Source organism: Carcharhinus amblyrhynchos, chromosome 11 (assembly GCF_965287045.1).
Source record: "Carcharhinus amblyrhynchos chromosome 11, sCarAmb.v2.hapA, whole genome shotgun sequence".
Taxonomy (NCBI): domain Eukaryota; kingdom Metazoa; phylum Chordata; class Chondrichthyes; order Carcharhiniformes; family Carcharhinidae; genus Carcharhinus; species Carcharhinus amblyrhynchos.
The window spans coordinates 70294847-70319846 of NC_137334.1; the positions used below are offsets into that span (position 1 = coordinate 70294847).

The 25000-nt window shown below is 42.7% G+C and overlaps 1 protein-coding gene across 1 annotated transcript in view; it reads right to left on the reverse strand.

The window, feature by feature from the left end:
- The window catches only part of LOC145349754 (von Willebrand factor D and EGF domain-containing protein), a 251269-nt gene that overhangs the window by 184433 nt on the left and 41836 nt on the right, over positions 1-25000 (reverse strand). The window contains exons 2-4 of the mRNA XM_080198288.1: positions 17796-17980; positions 14032-14266; positions 4266-4331 (exon numbers count right to left, since the gene is read on the reverse strand). Of these exons, the coding sequence (XP_080054414.1) occupies positions 4266-4331; positions 14032-14266; positions 17796-17980 (486 nt within the window). The remainder of the gene's footprint in view (positions 1-4265; positions 4332-14031; positions 14267-17795; positions 17981-25000) is intronic.

Here is a 25000-nt window from a genome sequence, read left to right on the forward strand (position 1 = left end):
CTTGCTTGATTCCATTCTTCTCCATCTATTCATAGCCAGAAAATCATCCAGTTTCCTATCCTGCTCCCACAACATTGTTCCTCATCTTCCCCATGTATTTATCCTTGCTCCCTTCCAGTTTTTCATCTCCATGCTGACCTCAACTGAAAACAGAAGGACGGCACGGTGGTACAGTGGTTAGGATTGCTGCCTCACAGCTCAGGGACCTGGGCTCAATTTCAGCTTTGGGTGACTGTCTGTGAGGAGTTTGCACATTCTCCCCATGTCTGCAGGGGTTTTCTCTGGTTGCTTCCCACAATCCAAAGATGTGCACGTTAGGTGGATTGGCCATGGGAACTGTGTGGGGCTACAGGGATAGGGTGGGGGAGCGGGACTGCTCAAGATACTGACTGGAATTCTCCCACCCCACCTGTCACAGGAATTGGACAATGGGAAGGTCTCTTGACCTCAGGTGGGATTTTCCAATCTTGGGTTGAGCCAGGCTGTAAAATCCCGCCCAGTGTCAGAGAGTTGGTGCATACTCGGTAGGCCAATTGACCTCTTCTGTACTGTAGGGATTCTATGAACAGTATCAATTAAACAATGTCAATTTCCACATGTACACAGGCCACATCCAGCTGTACCTCATCACCACCTCTGTCAGCTCTTTCACTCTCTCTCTCTAAATTGTCAGACTGCTTATCTGACATCCAGTACTAGATTAGGAGACATTGAAACTAAACATTTGAGGGAAAGAAGCCATTGCAATATATTTTCTGGTCCCATCCACTAAGGGAATCATTGTGAGCAGGATGGACATTTTGATGAACTGTGGGTGGGAATTTCTAGTCTCAGGAAGGGCGAGATCGGAGAATCACACGCATTGTCTCTAGTCCCTGCCACAGACTCTATTTACTAACCACTAACACCAGTCCTCTCCCTATAACTAAACCAGACTTTGTGCCACATTTGTTCCAAAGAGCTTCTTCCCCATTCCTGTGCTTGCCTATTTCCACTTTTAACATCGCCCAACTCCATCCTTGTATAATTCACTAGCTGCTGAAACCCTCAGCCATTCTTACATGACCTTTATACTTGGCCATTTCAACAGACACTTGGCTAGTCTCCCTTATTCTTCCCATCTGTAAACCTGAGGTCATCATAAGCTCAGATGCACTGTGCCCCATTCATCTATTGCCCCCAACAACATTCTCCCCCAAATCAATTCTCCACCTGCGCCCACTGATCTACCCTGATTCCCAGTTAAGCAAGATCTTGCTTTTAAAATTCTTATCTTCTTTTTAAAATCCCTCTCTGGTCTCACCCATCCCTATCATTGTAATCCTTTTCAGCCAGTTAATTTTCTTTAATACATTTGCTCCTCCAATTCCATCCCCTTCAGCATCCCCAACTGTAATCACTCCACCTTTGGCCACTGCATCTTCAGCTGCTAGATTCCTCTCCCTAATTCTCATCACATCTTACCTCTAAAATTCTGTTTAAAACCCACCCCTCTGACCAAGCATATGGTCATCAGCCCTGACAGCTCCTCATGGTTTCAAATTCTCCTGTGAAGTGCTGTGGGACATTTTATTATGGCCAGAGTTTTCTGGTGCCACCATGACAGGACCTGGTGTGTGTGTGCACGGAGAGGCAGCGACCTACCGAAAGACCACTGGCTTTCTGCAGGACTGGACAATCCTGGTGGTGGGCGGGTCCGAGAGTATCCCACCCTATGTTAAAACATCCTGCATAAAATTCATGTTATTTTTTTTGTAGGTCAGAGACAGCAAAAGCTTCTCCCTGCCATTTCCCCAGACTTCAGGAGGCAACTACAGATTAGGTTAGCTTTCCACATTTACTGGATGATTCCCCAGCCCATTACTTCACTGCGATTCCCCTTAACGTGAACAAGTCATTGTAATGGAAAAGAATTCAATATTTTTCACGGTAATTTCATGTACCAATTTAGCAAATAATTCTATTTGCTTGCGACAAATTGAGGCTCTCGATAGTAAAAACTTTCATGACAGTGCATTTCCACCACTAAATTTATTGTCATTGGCCTGTCTGACATTATTAAAGCGATGAACACAATTCCATCTCATCCCATATAATGGTGCCTGCTTTATTTCCAACCTGTTGAAAGCATCCAGCAAGCACTGCAATAAAAGACCATATGGTTTCTTCCCTAAACTGGTTTGGTTCTTCCGTTAACTTAATTTCCATTTATTGAATAGTAAAGTTCATTCTGAAATGCAGCACTAACATAACCCTAAATTATACTAGCCATTTACAACTGTCGCTACCTAAAGACAAAATGCCCTGTTCAAAAATCTCCAACCTTTAATTTCTAAACAAGTACAATGCCCCAGGCACAGAAAATGGAAGGAACAAGCGCATGAAGCACCTGGATTGTATGTATGTATGCAGCCAGGTGCACCGTGATCCAATCTCCTACTCACAGAACTAACATCATTCATCTCCATAGTCTGGGGTGGCACAGTGGTTAGCACTGCTGCCTCACAGCATATTCAATTCCCAGTTGTGTTACTGCCTATGTGGGGTTTGCACGTTCTCTACATGGGTTTTCTCCGCATGCTCTAGTTTCCTCCCGCAATCCGAAAGGTGTGCTGGTTAGGTGCATTGGCCATGCTAAATTCTCCCTCAGCGTACCTGAATAGGCACTGGACTGTGGCGACTAGGGGATTTTCACAGTAACTTCCTTGCAATGTTAATGTCAGCCTACTTGTGACACTAATAAATAAACTTTAAACATATTCACTGCTGGTAATGTAATGCTACCAAGCGAAGAAATACGGGAGCCAATTTTATAAGGTCACCATGCCTGGGTAATCCAACTCTGTACAGTGTTGGTAAATGAGCCAAATCTCAGGCTGAGCTAACAAAATAGAAATGCAAAGTGGTGAATTGCTGGCAAAAATGTTTGTTTTGCTCATAAAAACAGTTTTCTTTAATTTGAATCTGCTTACTTTTGAATAAAACATTTCATTTTACTGCAAGTATTTATCAACATGGATTATTGTTGCCAAGTCTAAAGTTCATTTTCTAAATCAGCAAAGCACAAGCAAAAAAAATGGCTGAATTCTCCCATCTGGGACTACGTCTTGTGGTGAGAGCAAAGACAGGGAATGTTTCTTGCTGTGGAAGCTGATGGGAAACCACGCGATATCTTCCGGCCCCAGCCTAATTAATTATGCATCTGATAGCTTAGTGCCACATTCTCTGGTGGGGTGGGCTTGATGATGCACATCTCGCCATCATATCTGGGTGCCATATTTACAAAGTGCCCAACATCACTGACCCACCATTGAAGATGATGGAACTCTTGAAAAAGATGGTGGAACTCCAGGAACACCCCAGACTGAGAGATGGACCTCTTCATTGACACTGAAGCTGAAAGGCCACTTAATATATATGCGCCTCATCAACTGGTATGATGTTTCAGAGTCCAGGGTCACTGGCCACCTCCATCCTGAACTCTGGAGGAGACTGCAAGCATTCAAGTAAGTCCTGATTTTTTGCACATCTTGTTGTTCCAGACGTATTCTGGATCAGTATGTTCGCCCACTGGCCTCATGGCCTCAAGTGTGGAGGGGAAGGTTCTGGGCATGCTTCCATCTACGTCCCATTAGAAGGATGCAATTCCATTCATTCCAGCCACCAGCGAGTTTTCCGATCTGTCATGGTGGGCCCTAATGCAAAATCCCACAGCCCACATCTATCCAATTTTTGGGCCACCTGACGAATTCAACCGACCCCCCCACCCCCCAGCCAACATGGACGTAGGAGGATTCCACCCTGTGTCCTGATGAAAGGTCACAGACCTGCAACAGTAGATGGAATTTTATAGTTTTTCCATCAAGTGCTGGCTCAGGAAAGAAAACTGGCATGACCCAATTTCTGTTTAGGAAAAAGAACTACCCTTCCCCTGGCCAACATACATGGAGACCGCCCCGCCAAACATGGGCAACATCACTCATCCCACCCCCAACCACTCCTCCATAGACACATGGAACCACCCATCTCACCATGTGCACAGCAACCTATGCCACCTCCCCATGGATGACGGGAACCCCCTCTCCACCCATGAAGGATCCTAAAGGACTCCCCCCACCTCAGCACTGCCCCTTGGCACTACCCATGTCATCCTTGCCTCAGGGCACCCTGGTGTGGTCTCTTCACCTGGTTCACATTTCTCCAGACCTGTTACAAACATTGCAGACATGATGTGATATTGAAAAATCTTCAAAAGCCATCATTACCTTGACAGGTTCCATCTATTTTCACACCCCCTTGGGCACAGGAAAGTGACTTTGCCTCGGTGATTGCTGTTTATAACAGGGAAGAAAAGTGGAACATTTAGTAAGAGCAGTATTATCAGAACAGCATTCTGATTTATTTTATTTTCAGACAACAGAAGCTGTTTGAAGAATCAAACTACCCGTTTGGTTCGCATTTTTTCTTCATTCATCACCATGCACAATTAATTCGAAGATCATTCTAACTATATGTTACAACTGGAAGTGAAAGGAATTCATCAAAGATGCAGGTCCCAGCTGTAGCTGGATTTGGGTCTGTCAAAAGATTCTGCAATATTCTCAGTCCCTTCTTTTGAAAAAGTGGAAAGCCCCCATCGTTGCATCAGAAAGGAATTAGGATTCCCCATTCGAAAGTAAGCTGATGTCCTAGAGGATTGGGATTGATAATACCAAATGGTCGGCATACAGTTCTGATATGTATGTGTAGTTTACCATCTAATAAGCCATAACGTGTTGGATGTTAAAAATGTAGATGCTCTGTTCTCTGCAAATAAAGATCAAGCTATTTAATACATCCGGAACAGATTCTTCATGAAATATATTGGGCGAGATTCTTTAGCCTCCCAGCCGCGTGTTTCCCGCTGGTGGGAGGTGGTCGTTTGTTTGCAAGTGGCGGGATTCTCTGGTCCCACTGCTGCCAATGGGAATTCCCACTGATGTCACCCCACGCCAGCAGGAAGTCCACAGGAGTGAGATGGAAAATCCTGCCAGTGTGAATGGAGGAGAATTTTGGCCATACATTTTGTTTTAGCCTGAAACCTATCTTCTATCAGGTATACGATCTGGGATAATTCCAAACTGAATACCTCTGGTTTGATGAGCAGCCTGTCCCTTCAGCCTGAACTTTAAGGTTGTATATTGAAAGGCCCTCATGGTGTTTCAGTCCATACTGAATTATACAATGTGACATCTCAGAAGGACACCATTTAACCCAGTGAATCACTGCAGCTCTTTGTTGGTAAAATCCAAAACTATTCCTGCTCTTCCCCCCGCTTCAAACTATGTAATCTTGCCAGAAGAGTATGCAGTGGTCTTTACCTCAATTATACCATGATATCTTTATAAGTTTTTGCATAATTAACTTCCTCCTCACTCTCCAGTGAACTTTCTAAATTGTTGTTCCCCTGTCACTGACTGTCCAACTAATATTTTGCCGTTCACTACATCAAACTGCTTTTTTTTCCAAAATTGCCAGTGAATTTTCCTCTTACCCTTTTCTACCTCTGTTGGAATAGCAATATACCTCAAGTTTCTTTTCATAATCATCGATTTCACCTCTGATAGGATCCTGGTGAGTTTTAGCGAACAGTGACATCGAATAGAGTTTGCCGATCTCACTGATTTGGGTTTGCTGTGACTTAGTTTGTGTTGTCCTGACAGGCATGTCATTGAAAGATCTATAATTGGTAAAAAGGAGACTACATGCTTGTCATAACACTTCACTATTCTTCAACTCTCAGGAAGTGAAGATTTGATAGACAGGTCCCCTAAATATTAAAGTTTTTGCAGGATGACTAGCCACAGGATAAGGCTTCACAGGGTGGTGCAATCAGGCAGACATTTCTCTATTCTCTCCTCTCAAAGATTAGCGCCTCTTGTCACTTGGGGTTTGAAGAAATAGGGGCAAGGAGCAGGCCACTTCAACCCATTCCACAAGTCAATGAGATCATGGGTAATCTGAGACTAAACTCCATATTCCCACCATTGACTGATATTCCTTAATACAGAAATCTATCAATCCAAGATTAAAAATTAACAAATGAACTGATATTAGCTGCAATTTGCAGAAGAGTCCAAACATTTGTCACCATGTACGTGGAGAAGTGTTTCCTAACTTCACTCAAGAGGTCTAGTTTTCATTTTTTGGCTACGGCCCTGTTATGATACCCATCAGTAGATTTCCCTGTGGGACTCACAGAATACAAGCTCCCCTATGAGATGAGTGGTGAGTCACCCACTAGGGAAGGGGCAGTGAGGGCTTTAAAGCCAGCTGGTTCCTCTCAGGCCCGCAGTCAGTAGACCTGGCGCTGATCTGCACTCTGAAGTCGCTGAACACTGGAATTTTACCACGTCACCCGCCCGAGGCTCATAAGATGCCGCCCGAAGCCAACAGAATGTCATTTTGCGAGCCTTGCCCACCCTAATTTCAGAGCAGGGGTGTTGGTAAAAATTCTGGCAATTGAAAATAGAGGGTGACAGAAAACTGGCCTCAACAAGATTATTAGAGACCCCTAATCGTAGACTCTCCAACCTAAGAAAATAGTTCCTCTCTCTGGTCTTTGCTTTCCTTAGTTCTTTGAAAACTTTGATTCTATCACCCTTTAATCTTCTAAGTTTCAGGGAATACAATCTTAATTATTTATCTCCTCATCAGCTCAGATGTCTGATATCATTCTTGCAAATCTATTCGTCAATCTATCCTTCCTAAGGGCTGGTGCCTAGAACTGCGAGCAACTCACAACATGAACCAAGTCATTTACTGCTTCACACTTTCCCATGTAAATGATAATCAGTTGAAAGACCACCATTTAAGGGTGCCAAACATCCTAAAGCACGTGTGCAATATTTCCATCATGGCACTAACACTATTTACATAATATTGTAATCCAGGAAGTGCCCATATTTGCCAACTACTTAAAATAGCCAGAAGTGCACCCATTCAGAGACACTACAAATAATTTATTTCACTGGCCCACAACTTGTAACATGAGGACTGAAGACATTGGTTAGGTTAACCATGACCTCCCAGAAGTGAATCTCAGGTGAATCTTAGCCATGTCCTCCCAGAGATGAAGTCCTCTTTTCAGATTCTCATCCCAGAGTCATAATTCAAAGTCATCGGAGTTACCACAGGGGGAAAAAAAAAGTTGTTTAAACAAATTTAAAACAACACTCAAAATCATCCTGTGAGATAGGAACTATTAGAGAGTGTCAGTGTGAAATTATTTTGGCCCTTATTTTAATGATAACTCAAAAATATCCTCATGCAAATACATCCAGAATTTATATAGTAATAATCTCAAAGTAACACTTCCAGGCCTTATAGACTGCATTGGTTAAGTTAATTTATAATAGTCGAGAGAATTTAAACAGATTGTAATTTGAACAGAATTTGTGCTAGTGGGCATGAACTTGCTGTGATGATATGGTTTACATTATAGATCACAGCTTGAAATATATTTTACAGTTAATACTAGCTAACTTCTCACTAAATCTTACAAGCCGAGAAATTTGGCTCTTACAGTTGATGGAGTTGGCGCTACGGATGTCGGAAGCCATTGAGCATTTCCAGATGCATTCAATGCAGTTCCCTCATGCTGGGAAGGCATTCATTTGAGTGCTGTATGAAGAGGGCAAGCTTTGCGTAATGCCCTATGCCAACTTGGAGCCAGATTCTTCTAGACTCTTAGACATTAGCAGAAGATCGCCTGGCAGGCTTGACTGCATCTCAGTGTGCATCCTCATCACTTATCTCCCTTATGATGCCCCATTGACGTTCTCAACTGAGCCCCCCTGGCAGTATTTGTGGGTGACCCTGCCCTCTAGTGAGCTGCACACCAGATACTCTTAATTCCTCTTGCCCTTAATCCCTGTGTTGGCCGCTGCCCACTTGAGCCTGTTAACTGATCATGTACAGATCCTGACATTATACTGGGACCATGGACACACACAGTGCCCATATCTGAGCTAGTGGTTGCAAAGATCAGAGCAAGTGACTCATCATCGCTCTTCACTAGTTCTGTGCTGCTGTTTTCTTGCTTCCTCCCAGATGTGCTACGGCTGGGTAGATGGAGGCTTAGATGTCTGAAAACAGAAGGTTGGAAAGGGGATAGTTGGGGTGAGCAAGGCGAGAAAAGCAAAGGATCTACGGTCACCCCATCAGCAGCTTGTTCATCAAATAAGATAGCAGGCCAAGGGGGAGCTGGGCTTTGAGAAAAGGCATTAAATAAAATAACCCTTTGGGCTCCATGCTCTGTGATGCCAGAGAACATGGGTTCTGTTACAGTCAGACCCACAACGCGGAGAACTATCCCCTCTGCAGGGCACAATGGATGACATGGAGATGCTGGCGTAGGACTGGGGTAAACACAGTAAGAAGTCTCACAACACCAGATTAAAGTCCAACAGGTTTATTTGGTAGTAAGCACCACTAGCTTTCGGGGTTTGCCCCTTTGTCAGGTGACTGAGAGTTCTGATCACAAACAGAGCATATAAAGGCATACACAAATTACTGAATACTGATTAGAATGTGAGTCTTTGCAACTAATCAAGTCTTAAAAGGTGAAGACAATGTGAGTGGAGATAGCATAAAGCATAGGTTAAAAAGAGATATATATTGTCTCCAGACAGGACAGTAAGTGAGACGTTGCAAGTCATGGGGGTTACAAATAGTGTGACATGAACCCAAGATCCCGGTTGAGATTTCTTACTGTGGGCACAAGGGATGCAGCCATCCTTATTCCCACCAGTTCTTTGTTGCTGCTACTTGTTATAGGAGACTTTGTTCTGCTGGAGGGAGAGAAGAATGTCGATGATTGTGTTCCACTGTGTTTGGGCAATGTGCCTGAGTAGCTGGAGGTTTCTAGGTGCATTGGGATCTATGTGAAGGTGATGCAGAGTATTCAGATATTAGACATGAATCCTGAGTGCAATGGACTGCTGATGCTTGAGTGACAGGTGTGATTCAAGGTGTGGTGCATTGAGCTGAATGTGAAGATGTGGTGGGTAAGGAGTCCTTTGAAGATGTCTTCAATCAACTTGACCATGCACGAGATCATTAAATTTCCTATGGCACTGTTGCAAACCCCTGGAGTCAGGTTTCTTGCACTGATCTCCCTGGTCACCTGCTCCTATTTCCTTCTTACAATGATCCTTGAGAGCCTCTTGACCTCACAGGGATACATGGCCTCTTTAGTCCTGTCCGCCTCGGTGACGAAGACCACAGCATTACATTCTTGAACCTAGTGGATCTTTCTACTCTTTGTGCAGCCCTCATGTGAAGCCTTTTTCAGTACAGACAGCCTTCCATTGAGTCCAGCTTCCTTTCAGAGCAGACTGCCTACAGAGCAGCAGCCTGACTGCCCAACCTGAGATGCGTCAACTGTTTGGTCTCTGGCTTAGGCAGCGAGCAACATGGAATCTGTTTGTATCAATGCTATAATCAGGCAGTTGAGGAATCAGCACTAGGACTGTGTACTACCGACTTCAACACAAATGGGCTTGGATAGGTCACAAACACCAAATCCCAAGACCCGAAAATAGTCCACAACTAATTTTTAGTCCAATGAATTGCAATCTCCATGCCAACAATAGGCACAGTCTGCAGAAATTTTTATCTGCCATTCATGAAAGCAGAAATAATGACACTGATGTCAATAACAGCAGAAAACTAACTGAACAGAGGTCACTTTACAAAGCAAAAGAAAAAGGTGAGTGTTTTGTGGCGTTATAATATTTTATACAAATAAATCCTTGTGATGATTTTTATTGTCAGCCACATAAAATCTGAATCATTATCTGTGACATGGAGGAGTAAGCATTCCATGAACACGCAGGAGAAAATGCCCTCAAATTGGAATTGTGATTAAACCTAGTGCTGAGGAAGGGAAAGGCTACTGCTGTTTAAGCTGTGAAGGCTTATACAAACAGGACATTCCACATCATTGATAAAAAACAAGCTACCAAAACCAGAGGGTAAGAGACAGAGCAGTAAAGGGGCCGTAAAGATATCCTGCTTTATCTGGGTCAGTGCAGACACTTTGCAAGCAAACACTTAAGAAGTTACACAGTAAACAAGTAACACAGCCTTTATCCCTCATTGATTTGTCAGTCTTTAGGATATAAAATCATAGAACAGTTACACTGGAGAAGGCCATTCAGTCCATTGTATTCATGCTGCCTCTCTGCAAAGGCAGCTCAGCTGATTTTGCTCCCTGGCCCTTTCCTCAGCCCGGCATTTTTATTTTTGCATGTGCTTATCCAGTTCGCTCTGAGATTCACAATTGAATCTAATTCCAGTACATTCAAGATCCTAACCACTCACTGCGTAAGAAGTTTTACTCATGTCACAATTGCTTCTTTCATCATTTGCCTCAAATCAGTGTCCTCTGACTCCTGGTCCTTCCTCTATCTACTCTGTCCAGATCTTCATGACCTTAAACATCTCTGTCAAATCTCTTCTTAACCATTTTTTCTAAGCAGAACAACACAGACTTCTCCAAAATCTATCCATTTAACTGAAGTTTCTCATCCTTAGAACCATTCCATAGAATCCCTACAGTGCAGAAGGAGATCATTCAGCCCATCGAGTCTGTACCAACCACAATCCCACCCAGGCCCTATTCCTGGAACCCCATACATTTTTCCCACTAATCCCCCAACACTACAAGGAATTTAGCATGGCCAACCTAACCCGCACATCTTTGCACTGTGGGAGGAAACCAGAACACCTGGACGAAACCCAGACAGACACGGGGTGAATGTGCAGACTCCACACAGACAGTGACCCAAACCAGGAATTGAACCCAAGTCCCTGGGGCTGTGAGGCAGCAGTGCTAACCACTATGCAACCATGCCACCTCGGATCTTTTTTTTTCTGCATCCTCTTTAAAGCCTCAAATCCTTTCCATCATGTGTTGTTCTGAATTGGACACAATCCAGTTTAGGCCAAACCAGTGTTTTATAAACATTCTCCATAACTTTCTTGCAGTTGTATTCAATGCCCCTTTAAAAATCAAGCATCTGGTATGTCTTTCCTCAATATGCCCCGTCAAATATATTAATTCGCACACGTATACCCAGATCTGTCGATTCCTGCACCTCTCTTCCTGTACCTTTGGTTCTCTAGTGCCTCTCCTTGTTATTCCTACCAAAATGAATCACTTCATGCTTCTCTGCATTACATTTCATCTGCCACTGAACCAGCCTGTCAATGTCCTCTTGACATCTTTCACTATCCTGTTCGCGATTCTCAAAGATTCCATGTTTATGTCAGCTGCAAATTTTGAAATCACGCCTAGCACACCCAAATCTAGGTCATTAATATAGATCAAGAAAGCAAGGAACTAGTACTGATCCCTTGTGGGCCTTACTGTACACTTAGGCTGATTGGTGTACCAAATTGACCCTACACTATTCTGCCCTGGATCTGGCTACATTAGGGGTACCATTCACATACACACGGGGCAGGGTAGGTGTAGAAAAATGCTTTGTTGAAGTGGCAGCGTGGGCTCGTTGGGCCAAAGGGCCGTGCTGGGTTGTTCTTTGTTTTTTGTTCTCTTTTTATTCCAGTCTAGAAGACCAACTGCTCATCACAACTCTCGGTCTCTTGTCACTCTGTGAACTTTGTAGCTATGCTGTTATTCTCCCTTCTAATCCATGACTTTCAACATTGCTAGCGAGCTTATTATGGGGCAATTCATCAAATGCTTTTGAGGTCCATGCACTTCACACAAACCACAAGACCCTCATCAACCCTCTTGGTTACATCATCAGAAAAACAGAATCAAGTTGGATAAATACAATTTGCTTTTGACACAGCTGGCTTTCTATAATTGACCCATCCTTGTCCAAGTGACTGTTCATTTTGCCCCGGATTTTACTTCTAAAATCTTTTCCACCAAAGCTAAACTAGTTGGCCTGTGGTTGTTGAATGAACTCAGCCTTAAATCCAATAGGAAGTCAAGCTTGCATGAGGTGTTACCATCATAAATCATAATCATAAATGATTTGGAGGCAAACGTAGCTGGATTGATTAATAAATTTGCTGACGACACAAAACGACACAGCGATGAAGAACATCAGAGGATGCAGCAGGATATAGATCAGTTGGAAACTTGGGTGGAGAGATGGCAGATGGAGTTTAATCTGGACAAATGTGAGGTAATGCGTTTCCTATATAATAGACAGGGAATATACAGTAAATGGCAGAACCCTTAAGAGGACTGAAAGACAAAAGGATCTGGGTGTACAGGTACAGAGGTCATTGAAAGTGGCAATGCAGGTGGAGAAGGTAGTCAGAAAGGCATACGGCATGCTTGCCTTCATTGACCAGAGCATCGAGTTTAAAAATTGGCAAGTCATGTTGCAGCTTTATGGAACCTTAGTTAGGCCACACTTGGAATATAGTGTTCAATTTTGGTCACCACACTACCAGAAGGATGGGGAGGCTTTGGAGAGGGTATAGAAAAGATTTTCCAGGACGTTGCCTGGTATGGAGGACATTAGCTATGAGGAGAGGTTGGGGAAACTTGGTTTGTTCCCACTGGAGTGACGAAGCTTGAGGGGAGACCTCATAGAAGTCTACAAGATTATGAGGGGCATGGACAGAGTGGATAGTCAGAAGCTTTATCCCAGGGTAGAAGAGTCAATTACTAGGGGGCTTAGGTTTAAGGTGTGAGGGGCAAGGTTTAAAGGAGACATACGCCACAATTTTTTTTTAAATACACAGAGTAGTTGGTGCCTGGAACTCATTGGGGGAGGCAATGGAAGCGGATACGGTAGTGACTTTTAAGGCATCTTGACAAGTATACGAATAGGATGGGAATAGAGGGATTATGGTCTCCGGAAGGATAGAAGGTCTTAGTTAAGTCGGGCAGCATGGTCAGTGCAGGCTTGGAGGGCCAAAGGGCCTGTTCCTGTGCATTAATTTTCTTTGCTCTTTGAGGGAACCAAGATTCATCTTTCTGATATGCGCACATTCATTAGGGGAATTCATTTAGCTTCTTTGTAAAGTAAGTTTTTTAAATTCATTTTTAGGATGCAGGCATCAGTGGCAAGGTCAGCATTTGTTGCTCTTCCCTAATTGCCCTTGTACTGAAGCGTTTGCTGAGCGATTTCAGGGGACAGTTAAGAGTCCACTTCACTGTGGACATCTAGTCACATGTAGGTCAGACCAGGTAAGGATGGCAGATTTCCTCTCCTAAAGGGCAGCGGTGAACTCGATGGGTTTTTACAACAATCGATGATAATTTCACAGTCACCATTACTGTAATTAGCTTTGTGTTCCATATTTTTATGGAGTGGATTTATTGTGCAACTTCGTCTTTGGCAACTGCTAAGGGAGTTGGCATGCAGTGTCTGCAAAGACATGTGTGTGCAGTCCATGGCACCCTGCACCATAGGCAGGTCCCCAATTCTAAGGAAACCACATATTTGATCTGTTGGCTACTTTCTGTAGGGTGAAATATAGTTGCCTTTCATTGAGTACTCTCCCTTATGCAACTGCAGATGACAAGCTGCAAAATGTTGCCTGTATCTTCAGCTCCAGTTTGGAAGGAGTCAAACATATACCAGTTTAATGCCACCTTCAGCCTCATAGTTACTGGAATGCAGCCCATGCCCTGCTCTGACGCTGTGGTTGCAAAGGATGGCTGACTTCAATTAGGACCTGGTCTGGCACCTTGTTTCTCACTGCCAGGCAGTACTTCCAGAGTGATGCCCCCACCTCCGCCCCCTCTCCCCCCACTTCCTCATCTTGTACGACTGAGCGTGCAGCCAATAGCCATGTTTTACAATTAAAACATCTTTGTTTCATTTAAAGAACATTAGTTAATTTTATGTGAGGCTATTATGGCTGTGTCTGCTCAGCTGATTGTAAATTGGTAGCAATGATGTATATAATATACAATGAGCTCTGTAAGAGTGCATGTATTAAAGGCTTCACAGGATATTTCAATAGGTTCAAAAATTTGATAATTTATCTGCTAACCTTCGACTGCACAGTAACCCATGCATCCCTGAGTAGGTTGAAGGTAATAAACAAAGAAGGCTCCACAGTTCCTAAGAGAGACAGGGATCCGAAATAAACAGCAGTCCTTCGCGCTGCCCATGAAGAATTGCCATGTAGCACAGGCTGTAAGTTTCTTTACTTCACCAGGACGAGGCAGCGAGTTGGAGTCTTTAAGAGAGAGCCAAACTGGAGCTTGTGTGCCACACTTATTCATCTGAGAAGATATGAAATATTACAAGGAAGATTTAAATTGTAACTATAAAGGACCATGTTTTGCAAAACATTTCTAAATAGCTGTGATGCATTCAATTCATTTACAATATATGAACCATGTGCTGTTCAATGTATTGACTTTAAGTCATGATGGGGAGATGCCGGCGTTGGACTGGGGTAAAACAGAAAGAAATCCCACAACACCATTTTAAAGTCCAAACAGGTTTATTTGTAGCAAAAGCTACAAGCTTTCGGGACAGGCTGTCCCGAAATTCCCAGCCACTTGACAAAGGGACAGGCTGTCCCGAAAACGTGCAGCTTTTGCTACAAATAAATCTGTTTGGACTTTAAATTGGTGTTGTGGGATTTCTTTCTGTTTGACTTTAAGTAATAGATTTGCCAAGTTCAAAATTATAGCTCTTAATAGTAAAAGGCTTATGTTCAGTTCATTTCATATGTTGGGGAGTTTGATTAAACAGAAGACAAATATAAATGAATCATGTTCAATGTATTAATCCATGAGCAATGGTTTCTCCAGCTTTATAACTGGTAACACATTTTTCAAGGTAAAGAGTTTAACCATGCCACAATGTATTTAGAATCCTTGGAGACAAAGGTGGAGTTCAGACCTTGACCCAAGCTACCTACCTCTCAGGAATGAGGTAAATTCTAATTTCCTTTTAACTTTCCCCCACAACTTCTGATGGCAATGGAAACAAGAAAAGGACACGGGAACACCATCCCCTAGTTGCTTGACTGTATTCACTGAATTGGAATAAGTGGAACTACTCTGGTCCAGATATTGGGCAAGACTATAATTTCTATCCTACTTAACTCTTCCAAGTTCTGTAATGATTTAGGGTTTCAAAGTGACCTCACTTCCTAAAGAGAAAAATATTTCATTTTCATTTTGTCAAATTGCCTAATTTATTTGAATAAGATCATTCTCCAAGGCTGAAAAAAGATCATTCTGTTCCTTGACATCCTATTTTACCTCAAGCGTAGCTTCTGGCCTCTATTCTTGCCATCATCAAGATTGCCTAATTCGATTTCAGTAATATCGCTCATCTCAGACCTCACTTCAGTTCAGCTTTTTTTAAATTCATTTATAGGGCATGAGCATTGCTGGCTGGCCAGCATTTGGTGCTCATCCTTAGTTGCCTGAAGGCGATAGTGGACCACATTGATGTGGCTCTGGAGTCAAACGTGGGCCAGACCAGGTAAAGGCAGCAGGTTTCCTTCCCTAAAGGACATTAGTGAACCAGATGGATCTTTCCGGCAATCAGCAATTGTTTCATGTTCATCAGTAGATTCTTAATTCCAAATTTTTTTTTATTGAATTCAAATTCCACCATCTGCCGTGGTGGGATTTGAAGCCAGGTCCCCAGAACATTAGCTGAGTTTCTGGATTAACAGTCTAGCAATAATACCATTGGGCCATTGCTGAAACCTTCATCTCTGCCTGTGTTAACACTAGATCTGTTTACTTCAATATTCTCAGGCCTCTCTCATCTTTTGCCATGCATAAATTTGAACTCATTCAAAACTCTGCTGTCCATACCCTCAGACTCCACATCCTATTCACATATCACCAATGTGTTCAATTTCTTAGGTTGGTTTCTGGTCCAACAACACCTCAGTTTAAAAAAATTGTGTTCTTGTGTTCAAATGCCTCCACAGCCTCACAGATACTGCCAGACCTGCTGAGATTTTCCAGCATTTTATCTTTTGGTTGCAGATTCCAGCATCCGCAGTAACTTGCTATTATAAAAAAGTGGACATGCCTGACCTCCCATTCATTCATTTAGTTTGGATAGGCTTTGTTGTCTACATCAGCTTCTCCTGTCTGATTTTTTTGTTTCTCTTGATTCAACCTTCACAACCATGTGACAAAAGGTGAAAATGTGCTCTCTTGGCTCGAGTTAAATCCATGTTTCTTGATTTTGTTATCTGGTTTGTTTTAAATTCTCTTTCAACTGTATTTCTCCTCTGAGGGGAAAAAAGGTGGGGTGGTCATTCAGTTATATACGCAAGTGTATCTTCTGTGTTCCAAAGACAATTTTTCGAAGTGTTCTCTATAGTGATTTATATTTTCAATTTATTTCTTATTCTCAAAACAAGCTTTCTTTGCCCCTCACATATTATTCACTAGATTACGTTTTATTTATTCAGTTTGAAAGGTTTTATTGGTAGGGTGTTCAATATAATTGAGTAATCCAGCTTACAACAACTGCAAGGTTAACTTGCATTTATTTAGGCCCTTTAGCATTGCAAAGTTTCCCAATGAACTTCACAGAAGCATAATCAAATAATATTTTAAACAAAGCCATGCAAGGAGGGCAGTGTGGTGGCACAGTGGTTAACTCCGAGTAACTGTCGGAGTTCTGCATGTTCTCCCCATGTCTGCGTGGATTTCCTCTGGGTGCTCCACTTTCCTCCCAAAGCCCAAAAGGTGTGTGTGTTAGGTTAATTGGCTGTGCTAAATTGCCCCTTAGTGTCAGGGGGATTAGCAGGGTAAATACACAAACTTACTGGGAAAGGGCCTGAGTGGAAATGTTGGTGCAAGTTCAATGGACTGAATGGCCTTTTTCTGCATTGTAGGGATTCTATGATTTTTAAGGAGATAAGGCGGCTAGAAGAGGTCTTTAAGGAGGAAGGAGGGTAAGTCTTGTGTTCCAGGAGGTGGTCTGTATCTCAGCCAGTCACGAGTTCACGTCCACCTCGAGGGACACAATTTTCCATGTAACCCGCCACGTGTTCGTGGCAACAAAGGCAACCTGCCATTAGCTGGTGGCAGGATTTGCTAGTCTCACCATTGTCAATGGGGTTTCTCATTGAATGCACCTCTCACCATTGGGAAGCCCACGGTGGGTGTGCGCTGTCAGCAGAACTGGAAAATCCCACCAGTCTGAATGGTTGGAAAATCCCAGCCCAGGACTTGATGGCCATGGAATATGTATTTATATATGGCCAAACAGGTTGATCAACAACTAAGAACATGTGAGCCAGCCATGCTTCATGTAAAACAGCATGCCCCAAGCTATAGGCTGTGGCAACGCGCTAGCAATCTGTTTTAGGGAAACAAAAGCAGTTATGGAAAAAGACATAAGCACATCCTTTGTCTGTGCATCACTTGGTGTAAGAAAGTCTCTAACTCGAAGCAGGTTGAAAAGGGGAGATGGAGCTGGAGATTCAGAGTGGCTTAGGGAGAGAAAAGAGCTGGATGTTTCGAATGCAGATGACTCTTGGTCAAAGCTGACAAGGGTCATCTGGACTCAAAACATCAGTTCTTTTCTCCCCTTACAAATGCTGCCAGGTCTGCTTACATGCTGGCAGTACTCCCCATCTGATTTTTCTCTCTACCCATGCTTTACACTTATAAAAGCTCAAAATGATTAAATACAAAAGTATTGAACATAAAGCAAACATTTATAAATATGAACTGCAAAGATTTATCCAAATATTGCATTTTAATATGTTTTGATCTTTTAGCAGTATTGTTTGGAAAGAGCATAACACATACTACTAACTTCTATACATTTGGTTGGCATTTCTGCTGGCTTATCTCTGATCATGAAGCGGTACCATCCTGGTGTCAGGGAATGATCACAGATGAGGTCCTGGATTGCAAACTGCTGTAGCTCAATAGAATCAAAGTGAATGCTGCGGTAAGAGCTCCGAAGAACGTGATGCCCTCCTGGGGAGCATTCTGGGGCTGAAAAGGGAAAATAGCGAAGAGCACAAGTTTGTTCATGCCGAACTTACAACCTTAGCATAGAAAATGAAAATGACAAATCCCATTTGCCAGAAATAGTCATATCACATATCAGGCATTTCCTAAACAACATTACTAGTACCACTGAAGTAACACAATTAACATTAAAGAGAATGGTCCTTGTAAAGGAATGATATAGTTGACCACCTTGCCCAAGTTGCTCAGATAATAACAAAAGGTGATTTATAAACTTCCCTCATTCCTCTGTTTTCACTTAATGACTACAGCTCTCCCAGCTCAAGTACTGTTTTGAGATGAAAGGTGACCAGCTCCCAAGAGTGCGGCTCCGGATTTGCTATGAAAAAGATGCACGAAGATTTCATTCCTGCAGTTAGGTGGTTTATTCTCCAAGTGTGACACAGCTCATATTAAAAACTCAACTGTAATAATCAACTGAACAGAAATTCATTAGTGGTTTAGACATCGCCACAATTTATATAGTGGGTGCCACAGGGAGGGCCTGAAGGGGAAGGAAGATACCTTTCAAAAGATTGAAAGAAAATGCAGATGAAACTGTCAGAAGCCACAATGCTACTTTCAGTTAATACCGCCAAAGTTTGTAACACTGGCATAGGCAGATGACTGCTAATTCTGTTACCAGTAGATCACCACCATATTAACTTTTTCATGACAGTAAGTTTGATATCTTGGTAACACAGTTGAAGAGTTTACAAGCTCAATCAATTGATTAAATAATTCATATTTAGTGTTCTATACGATGCTCCAAATTACATTTTTAACCACAACCAATTCAGGGGTGGCATGGTGGCACAGTGGTTCACCCTGCTACCTCAGTGCGCCAGGGATCCGGGTTCAATTCCTGGCTTGGGTCACTATCTGTGCAGAGTCTACACGTTCTCCCCAGGTGCTCTGGTTTCCTCCCACAGTCTGAAAGATGTGCCAGTTAAGCGCATTGGCCATGCTAAATTCTTCCTCAGCGTAACCGAAAAGGTGCCAGAGTGTGGCAACTACGTGATTTTCACAGTAACTTCAATGCGCTGTTGATGCAAGCCTACTTGTGACATTAATAAAAGAACTTTACAAAAGCTCATGGTCTGTTGCTGCCCAAATATTAAGCTGTCTATTTAGGCTCTGCCACTCATCATGAGGCAATACTTGCGGTAGTTTTGTTTTTAAATTCTGCCATCAAGATATTTCTTTTTCTTGATCTCCTCATTCAGCTTTATACTTTGTGGTCAAGTGTTTGATCAATCTGCTGCCAACCTCCATCCATAGCACTTTGAAGTAGACATTACATTAAAGATACATTTCATACAGTACTAAGCTTGGCATGTATTTCACACACCCCTTTTTTGGTGCCACTCTTCCGTAACAAAGTTACACCTGAAACTTCTCACTTCCATTGCTAGCTATGCGACATGTGCCTTTAAATATGCCTTAATCACCACAAACATCACTAATATGCTTTGAGTGAAATTTGTTTTGCCTTGACTTTGTGGGAATGGTCACAGGAGATTATCATTAGTTATTTTATTTATTATTCACAAGTAAGGCTTACATTAACATTGCATTGAAGTTACTGTGAATTCCTCCTAGTTGTCATAGCCTGGCACCTGTTTGGGTCAATCCATCTAACCAGCACATCTTTCAAAATGTGGGAGAAAACCTGAGCACCAGGAGGAAATGCACAAGGAGAACATGCAAACGCCACACAGACTGTGACCCAAGCCGGGAATCAAACCCGGGTCTCTGCTGCTGTGAGGCAGCAGTGCTAAACACTGTGCTACAGTGCTACTCTTTTCCAGTAAAGACATGTAATTGGTGCCATATTCTGTTGAAATGATTTCGGGAAATATATTAATATTTTAAATATGTACAAGTGAGTTAACTGTTTGTATTCTAAATGCATGTCGTCATTTTTACACATGATTCTGAACTCAACCTAATGAAGCGCTATCGTTTCAGAGATGTGCTATAAAAAACGTCAGCTTCCCTCCATCATAGAGGGAACAACCAATAAATAACAGGAGGAAGAGGCATTGTACCCTAATTGATCAATTAGCTTCAGTGTTCCCAAGTTATTAGAGAGTATTTCTGTAACAAGAAAGCATTCCACTTTTAAAAGGGAAATCACGCAAACATTGGAGTGTCACTAATATAGTGACCTAAAGAAAGTAAGCGGACATTGAAGGGTACAGCTTCCAAGTACTGTGGTCCAATGTCAGATCGTCCTTGAGGATTGGAGACGAAATTCACAGAACTTCTTACTCTGAATTGGCCTAAAGCTTTTTGCTGACTTTCTTCTAGGTGATCCCCTCGCTGAACGAACACTGGTGGGTTGTTGCCTGAATGGGGGCCAAAGCCTGGCCATAAGGCACAAGCTCAGTGGACCAGTTGGTCTTTTCTTGACTTCTTTCATAGAGTGCCTACAGTGCAGAAGGAGGCCATTCAGCCCATCAAGTCTGCACCAACTCTGACAGAATTTTCTGCCCAAGCCCACTCCCTCATGCCCTCAGCTTGTCCCTGTAGCCCCACATATCTACCATGGCTAATCTAATTAACCTACACATCTTGAGACACTAAAGGTGCAACTTATCATTGCTAATTCACCCAACCCCGCACATCTTTGGCCTGTGGAAGGAAACTGGAGCACCTGGAGGAAGCTCACACAGGCATGGAAAAAACATGCAACTTCCACACAAACAATCACCCAACGCTGGAATTGAACCTGGGTCCCTGGCACTGTGAGGAAGCAGTGCTAACCACTGTGCCACTATGCTACCCTATTCTGGGGCACTTCTGCTCACTTCTGTTTCCATATATTCAGGAAAAAAAAAGGAGGATCTAAACTTTATGTAATTGTGAAAATAACAATTGTGTAATCTTCTGCATGTCTTCCTCTTTTTTTTAAATCTTCTGAAAGATGGTACAGATGAGTACTAAGGTCAGAGGAGATCAATGTAACCTCAAAAATACTAGTATGCCACAGCACACATTTAAAGTTTCTTTATTAGTCATAAGTAGCTTACATTAACACTGCAATGAAATTCCTGTGAAAATCCCCAAGGTGCCATACCCCAGTGCCTGCTTAGACGCACCAAGGGAGAATTTAACATGGCCAATTCACCTAGCCAGCACGTCGTCCGGACTGTGGGAAGAAACTGGAGCCCTGGAGGAAATTCACGCAGACACAGGAGAATGCACAGATTCTGCACAGACAGAGATCCAAGCCAGGGATCGAACACTGGTTCCTGGCACTGTGAAGCAGCAGTGCTAACCACTGTGCTTCCGTGCCGCCCGAATTGAACAGTCAATTTTAGGCTCTGAACTTTCACTGTAACATTTCCCATGTAGTATAGAACACCAACAGCTGCTAAGCTATCTTACTTGTAATCCATAAACTCAATATTCTTTCTATTTCAGGAATAGCCATGGCTGAAATCTGACTAATATTCACAGTAATTTACAGCCAGCTTTATCTCTTGCAACTGTCTTCACAACTGACTTTTACTATGTGCCTCAGTACTCTTTGCAGCCTCCCTAGACAGAAAGTTTGTCACTTTGATCTCGACTCTTTCATTAATTGTAACTTAGCCAGTACAGCATGCCAATTACGCAGCTTCCGCTGTCCAATGTACGACTTCCTACCAGAAAACTCCATATTGTTTACGCAATGTATTATACTTTGTATGCAAGAACAGGGTTTCCTCCCATCATCTCATGTGTGAATACCTGCTGGAAGACTGAAATGAGATAACAAATTATCTGTTGTCCCAGATGGTTATGGATAACAGTTTCAATGGTTGGTTCATTAACTCTCCAGGTGAACTCATTAATGTACCAATCTTCTCTTTGTCTCAATGGCATCAGTCAGTCTTCCTCTCTCAAGGTGAGAGCAAGGAAATTGCATCTTTAAGGATTAACCCTCAAAATCATGAACCTAAGTTCCAGTTATAAATTAGACTAAAAATTCTCGCTAGTTAGTAATTAATAATCCCAGTTGTGACAGCGTAACAATTTGAGATGGAGCTAGATAAAGGAAACACAGCATTTTTTTAAAAATTGCTCACGGGATGTGATTATCATTGGAAAGACTAGCAAACGTTGTCTGTTCCTGTTTGCCTTTGATGTATCCTTGGAGCACATTTCCTTTCATGGTCACCTTTTCGAAAGGCAGGGTTCACGGAGCTAGGAATTCCTGAGGCCCTGGAGTGAAAACTTGGGCCTTTGAATTAACAGGATAACTGGATAAGTTTTGTCCTAGATTCTGTACAGCTGAGTGTATCTATGAATATCCCACAACATGAATCTGAATTGAAAGCCAACATGATTTTTTTTTCAGACTTCTTCTTATTTATTCTGTCTGCATTTATTGACCATACATGTAGGCACGTTGCTATAGGCCTGGAGTCACAGGTAGACTAGATCAGGTAAGGACATTAGTGAACCAGATTACTTTTTATGACAATCAACCATGGTCATCATGAGACTTTTAGACCAGAATTTTACTGCCCTATCTGCCACAGGAATCAGAGCAGATAAGGGGCATATAACGGGAAGGTCCATTGACCTCAGGCAGGATTTCATGGTTTCTGGACGAGCGAGGCCGCAAAATAGAAGAATGAGGGGAGATCTCATTGAGACGTACAAGATGATGAATGGGATGGATAGGATAGAGGTGGAGAGACTCTTCCCGCTCAGAAAGGACAGTAGGACTAGGGGGCACAGCCTCAAGATAAAGGAGGGGCGGTTTAGAATGGAGTTGAGGAGGAACTTCTTCACTCAAAGGGTGGTGAATCTCTGGAATTCTCTGCCCATTGAGGTGGTGGAGGCTGCCTCGCTAAATATTTTTAAGACGCGGGTTGATGGGTTTTTGATAAGTGAGGGGATTAAGGGTTATGGGGAGAGGGCGGGAATATGGAACTGAGCCACAACAGATCAGCCATGATCTTATTGAATGGCAGGGCAGGCTCGAAGGGCTAGATGGCCTACTCCTGCTCCTAGTTCTTATTTTCATATATTCAAGATTTTATATTAAATTCGAATTTCACCATCTGTCATAGTGGGATTTGAAACTGAATTCCCACAGCATTCATTATTCTGGGTCTCTGGATTACTTACCTAATGACAATACCACTATACTACTGCCTCCACGATAACTATAATATGAACAAGATTTGCCTATGACTACTGCCAACTGTTGAATCAAACCTGTAACATGTCACTGATTTGAGTGCTTGCAAAGGAAAGTCCAATAAATTACACTCTTCTTACTGACTGGAATTTAACACCTGGATTTTTGGGGATTCGTAAATCAAAGGGTTTGGAACTGTTTTAATAAGAAATGAATTTCATCCAACTCAGGGTTCCTTGAACAGTTTAAGATTTATTGATGAGTAGCTTGGAAAAAATACACTTGATTACATGCATTAGAGACGTTTTATTATTTCAAAGTGCTTCTTCTATAAACATATTAAACAAAGTACTTCACACATTTTTATGAATAAATCACAGCAGAGACAAAATAATCCCTCCATCTGGTGTCTTAAAACTCCACTACAATTTTAATGGGTCGAACCATCTGCTGGCAACAGCAGCACATGTTCAGATATTCAAACCTGTTGTGTTTTGAGAAATGCTGGAACTTCAACCCCTGCACATGCGCAATAATTACTAGGAAAGTTTAAATTTCCAGTGGGTGCTATTACTCTTCCTGAGACACTGAGAAGACCTCCAACTCTGAGCTCGATGCACTGTACTTCCTCAGGTATTTAACCAGTCCTCCCTCTGGTTAATTTCAGGTGCAGAACAATAGGAACTGAATAGGAAAAGCCTAAAAACATCCCCTATGCTCTAACAAGGCTCAGCACCCTCTGCAAACCATATGATAGTCTTGCATCCTCAACAATTCTTTCCCCTATTCATACCCCCTAAACTGTTCAACTGCACCCCCCCACAGCCCTGACAATGCACCCACTCTCGCCCCCACCACATTGCTCAATACAATGCTCACCCGCTGCTGTGCCCCTGACAATGATTACCAACCCCTGGGCACACCCTCACAACGCTTACCCTCTCATTCATCATTCCAACAACCTTGGCAGTACTCACCCCTACCCTGCACCACTGACATTGCTCAACCACCCACACCGCCATACTTCTGACAGCACCTTCCCATGCCCCTACAATGCTCAACCTCACCCTCCTGCCATATCCTCGACAATCGTCACCCCATCCTATCCAGCTGATGTTGGGAGAGTGAGTGATGTTGAGGATTAATGGGGGAGAGGGAGGGAGTGATGAATAGTGTCAGGGGTTTGATCTGGGAGGGGGTGGTTGTATTGAGCATAGTCAGGTGGTGTGGAAAGGTGAACATTGTCAGACATGACAGAGGGAAGTGAGTGGTGTCAGGAGTGACAATGAATTTATAATTCTGCAATTCAATGAACTGAAAAAAGTCAGGCCTTAAGGAGTTTGTCTTCAATTCACACCAAGAAGAGTAGTGGATTTGCTTCTGTCAATCTCCTGCGGACAGAGAGAAGGCTGATTCCCCCCTTCTTTTTCCAACTCATGACTGGTCATGGATAGATGTGTTTCTTTTTTAAGGAAGGGTGCTCTGACTCAAGAATATTGAAAAAGACTGGTTTTCTCAAAAGTTTATAAAAACAAATAAATGTTTATTTCTCAGCACTCTAATGAATTTGCCAAAACACACACAAATGCGCATGTGCACACAACACATTTTTACTTTTTTATTCAGTGGTGGGACATGGGCGTCACTGGCTGGCCAGCATTTATTACCCATCCCTATTTGCCCTTGAAAATGGGTGGCTTGCCCAGCTATTTCAGAGGTAGTTGAGAGTCAACCACATTACTGTGGTTTTGGAGTCACATGTCGGCCAGGCCAGAAAATGATGGCAGATTTCTTTCCCTAAAGGACATGAGTGAACAAGATGGGTTTTTCTGACAATCAACAATGGTTTCATAAAGATGAAACAA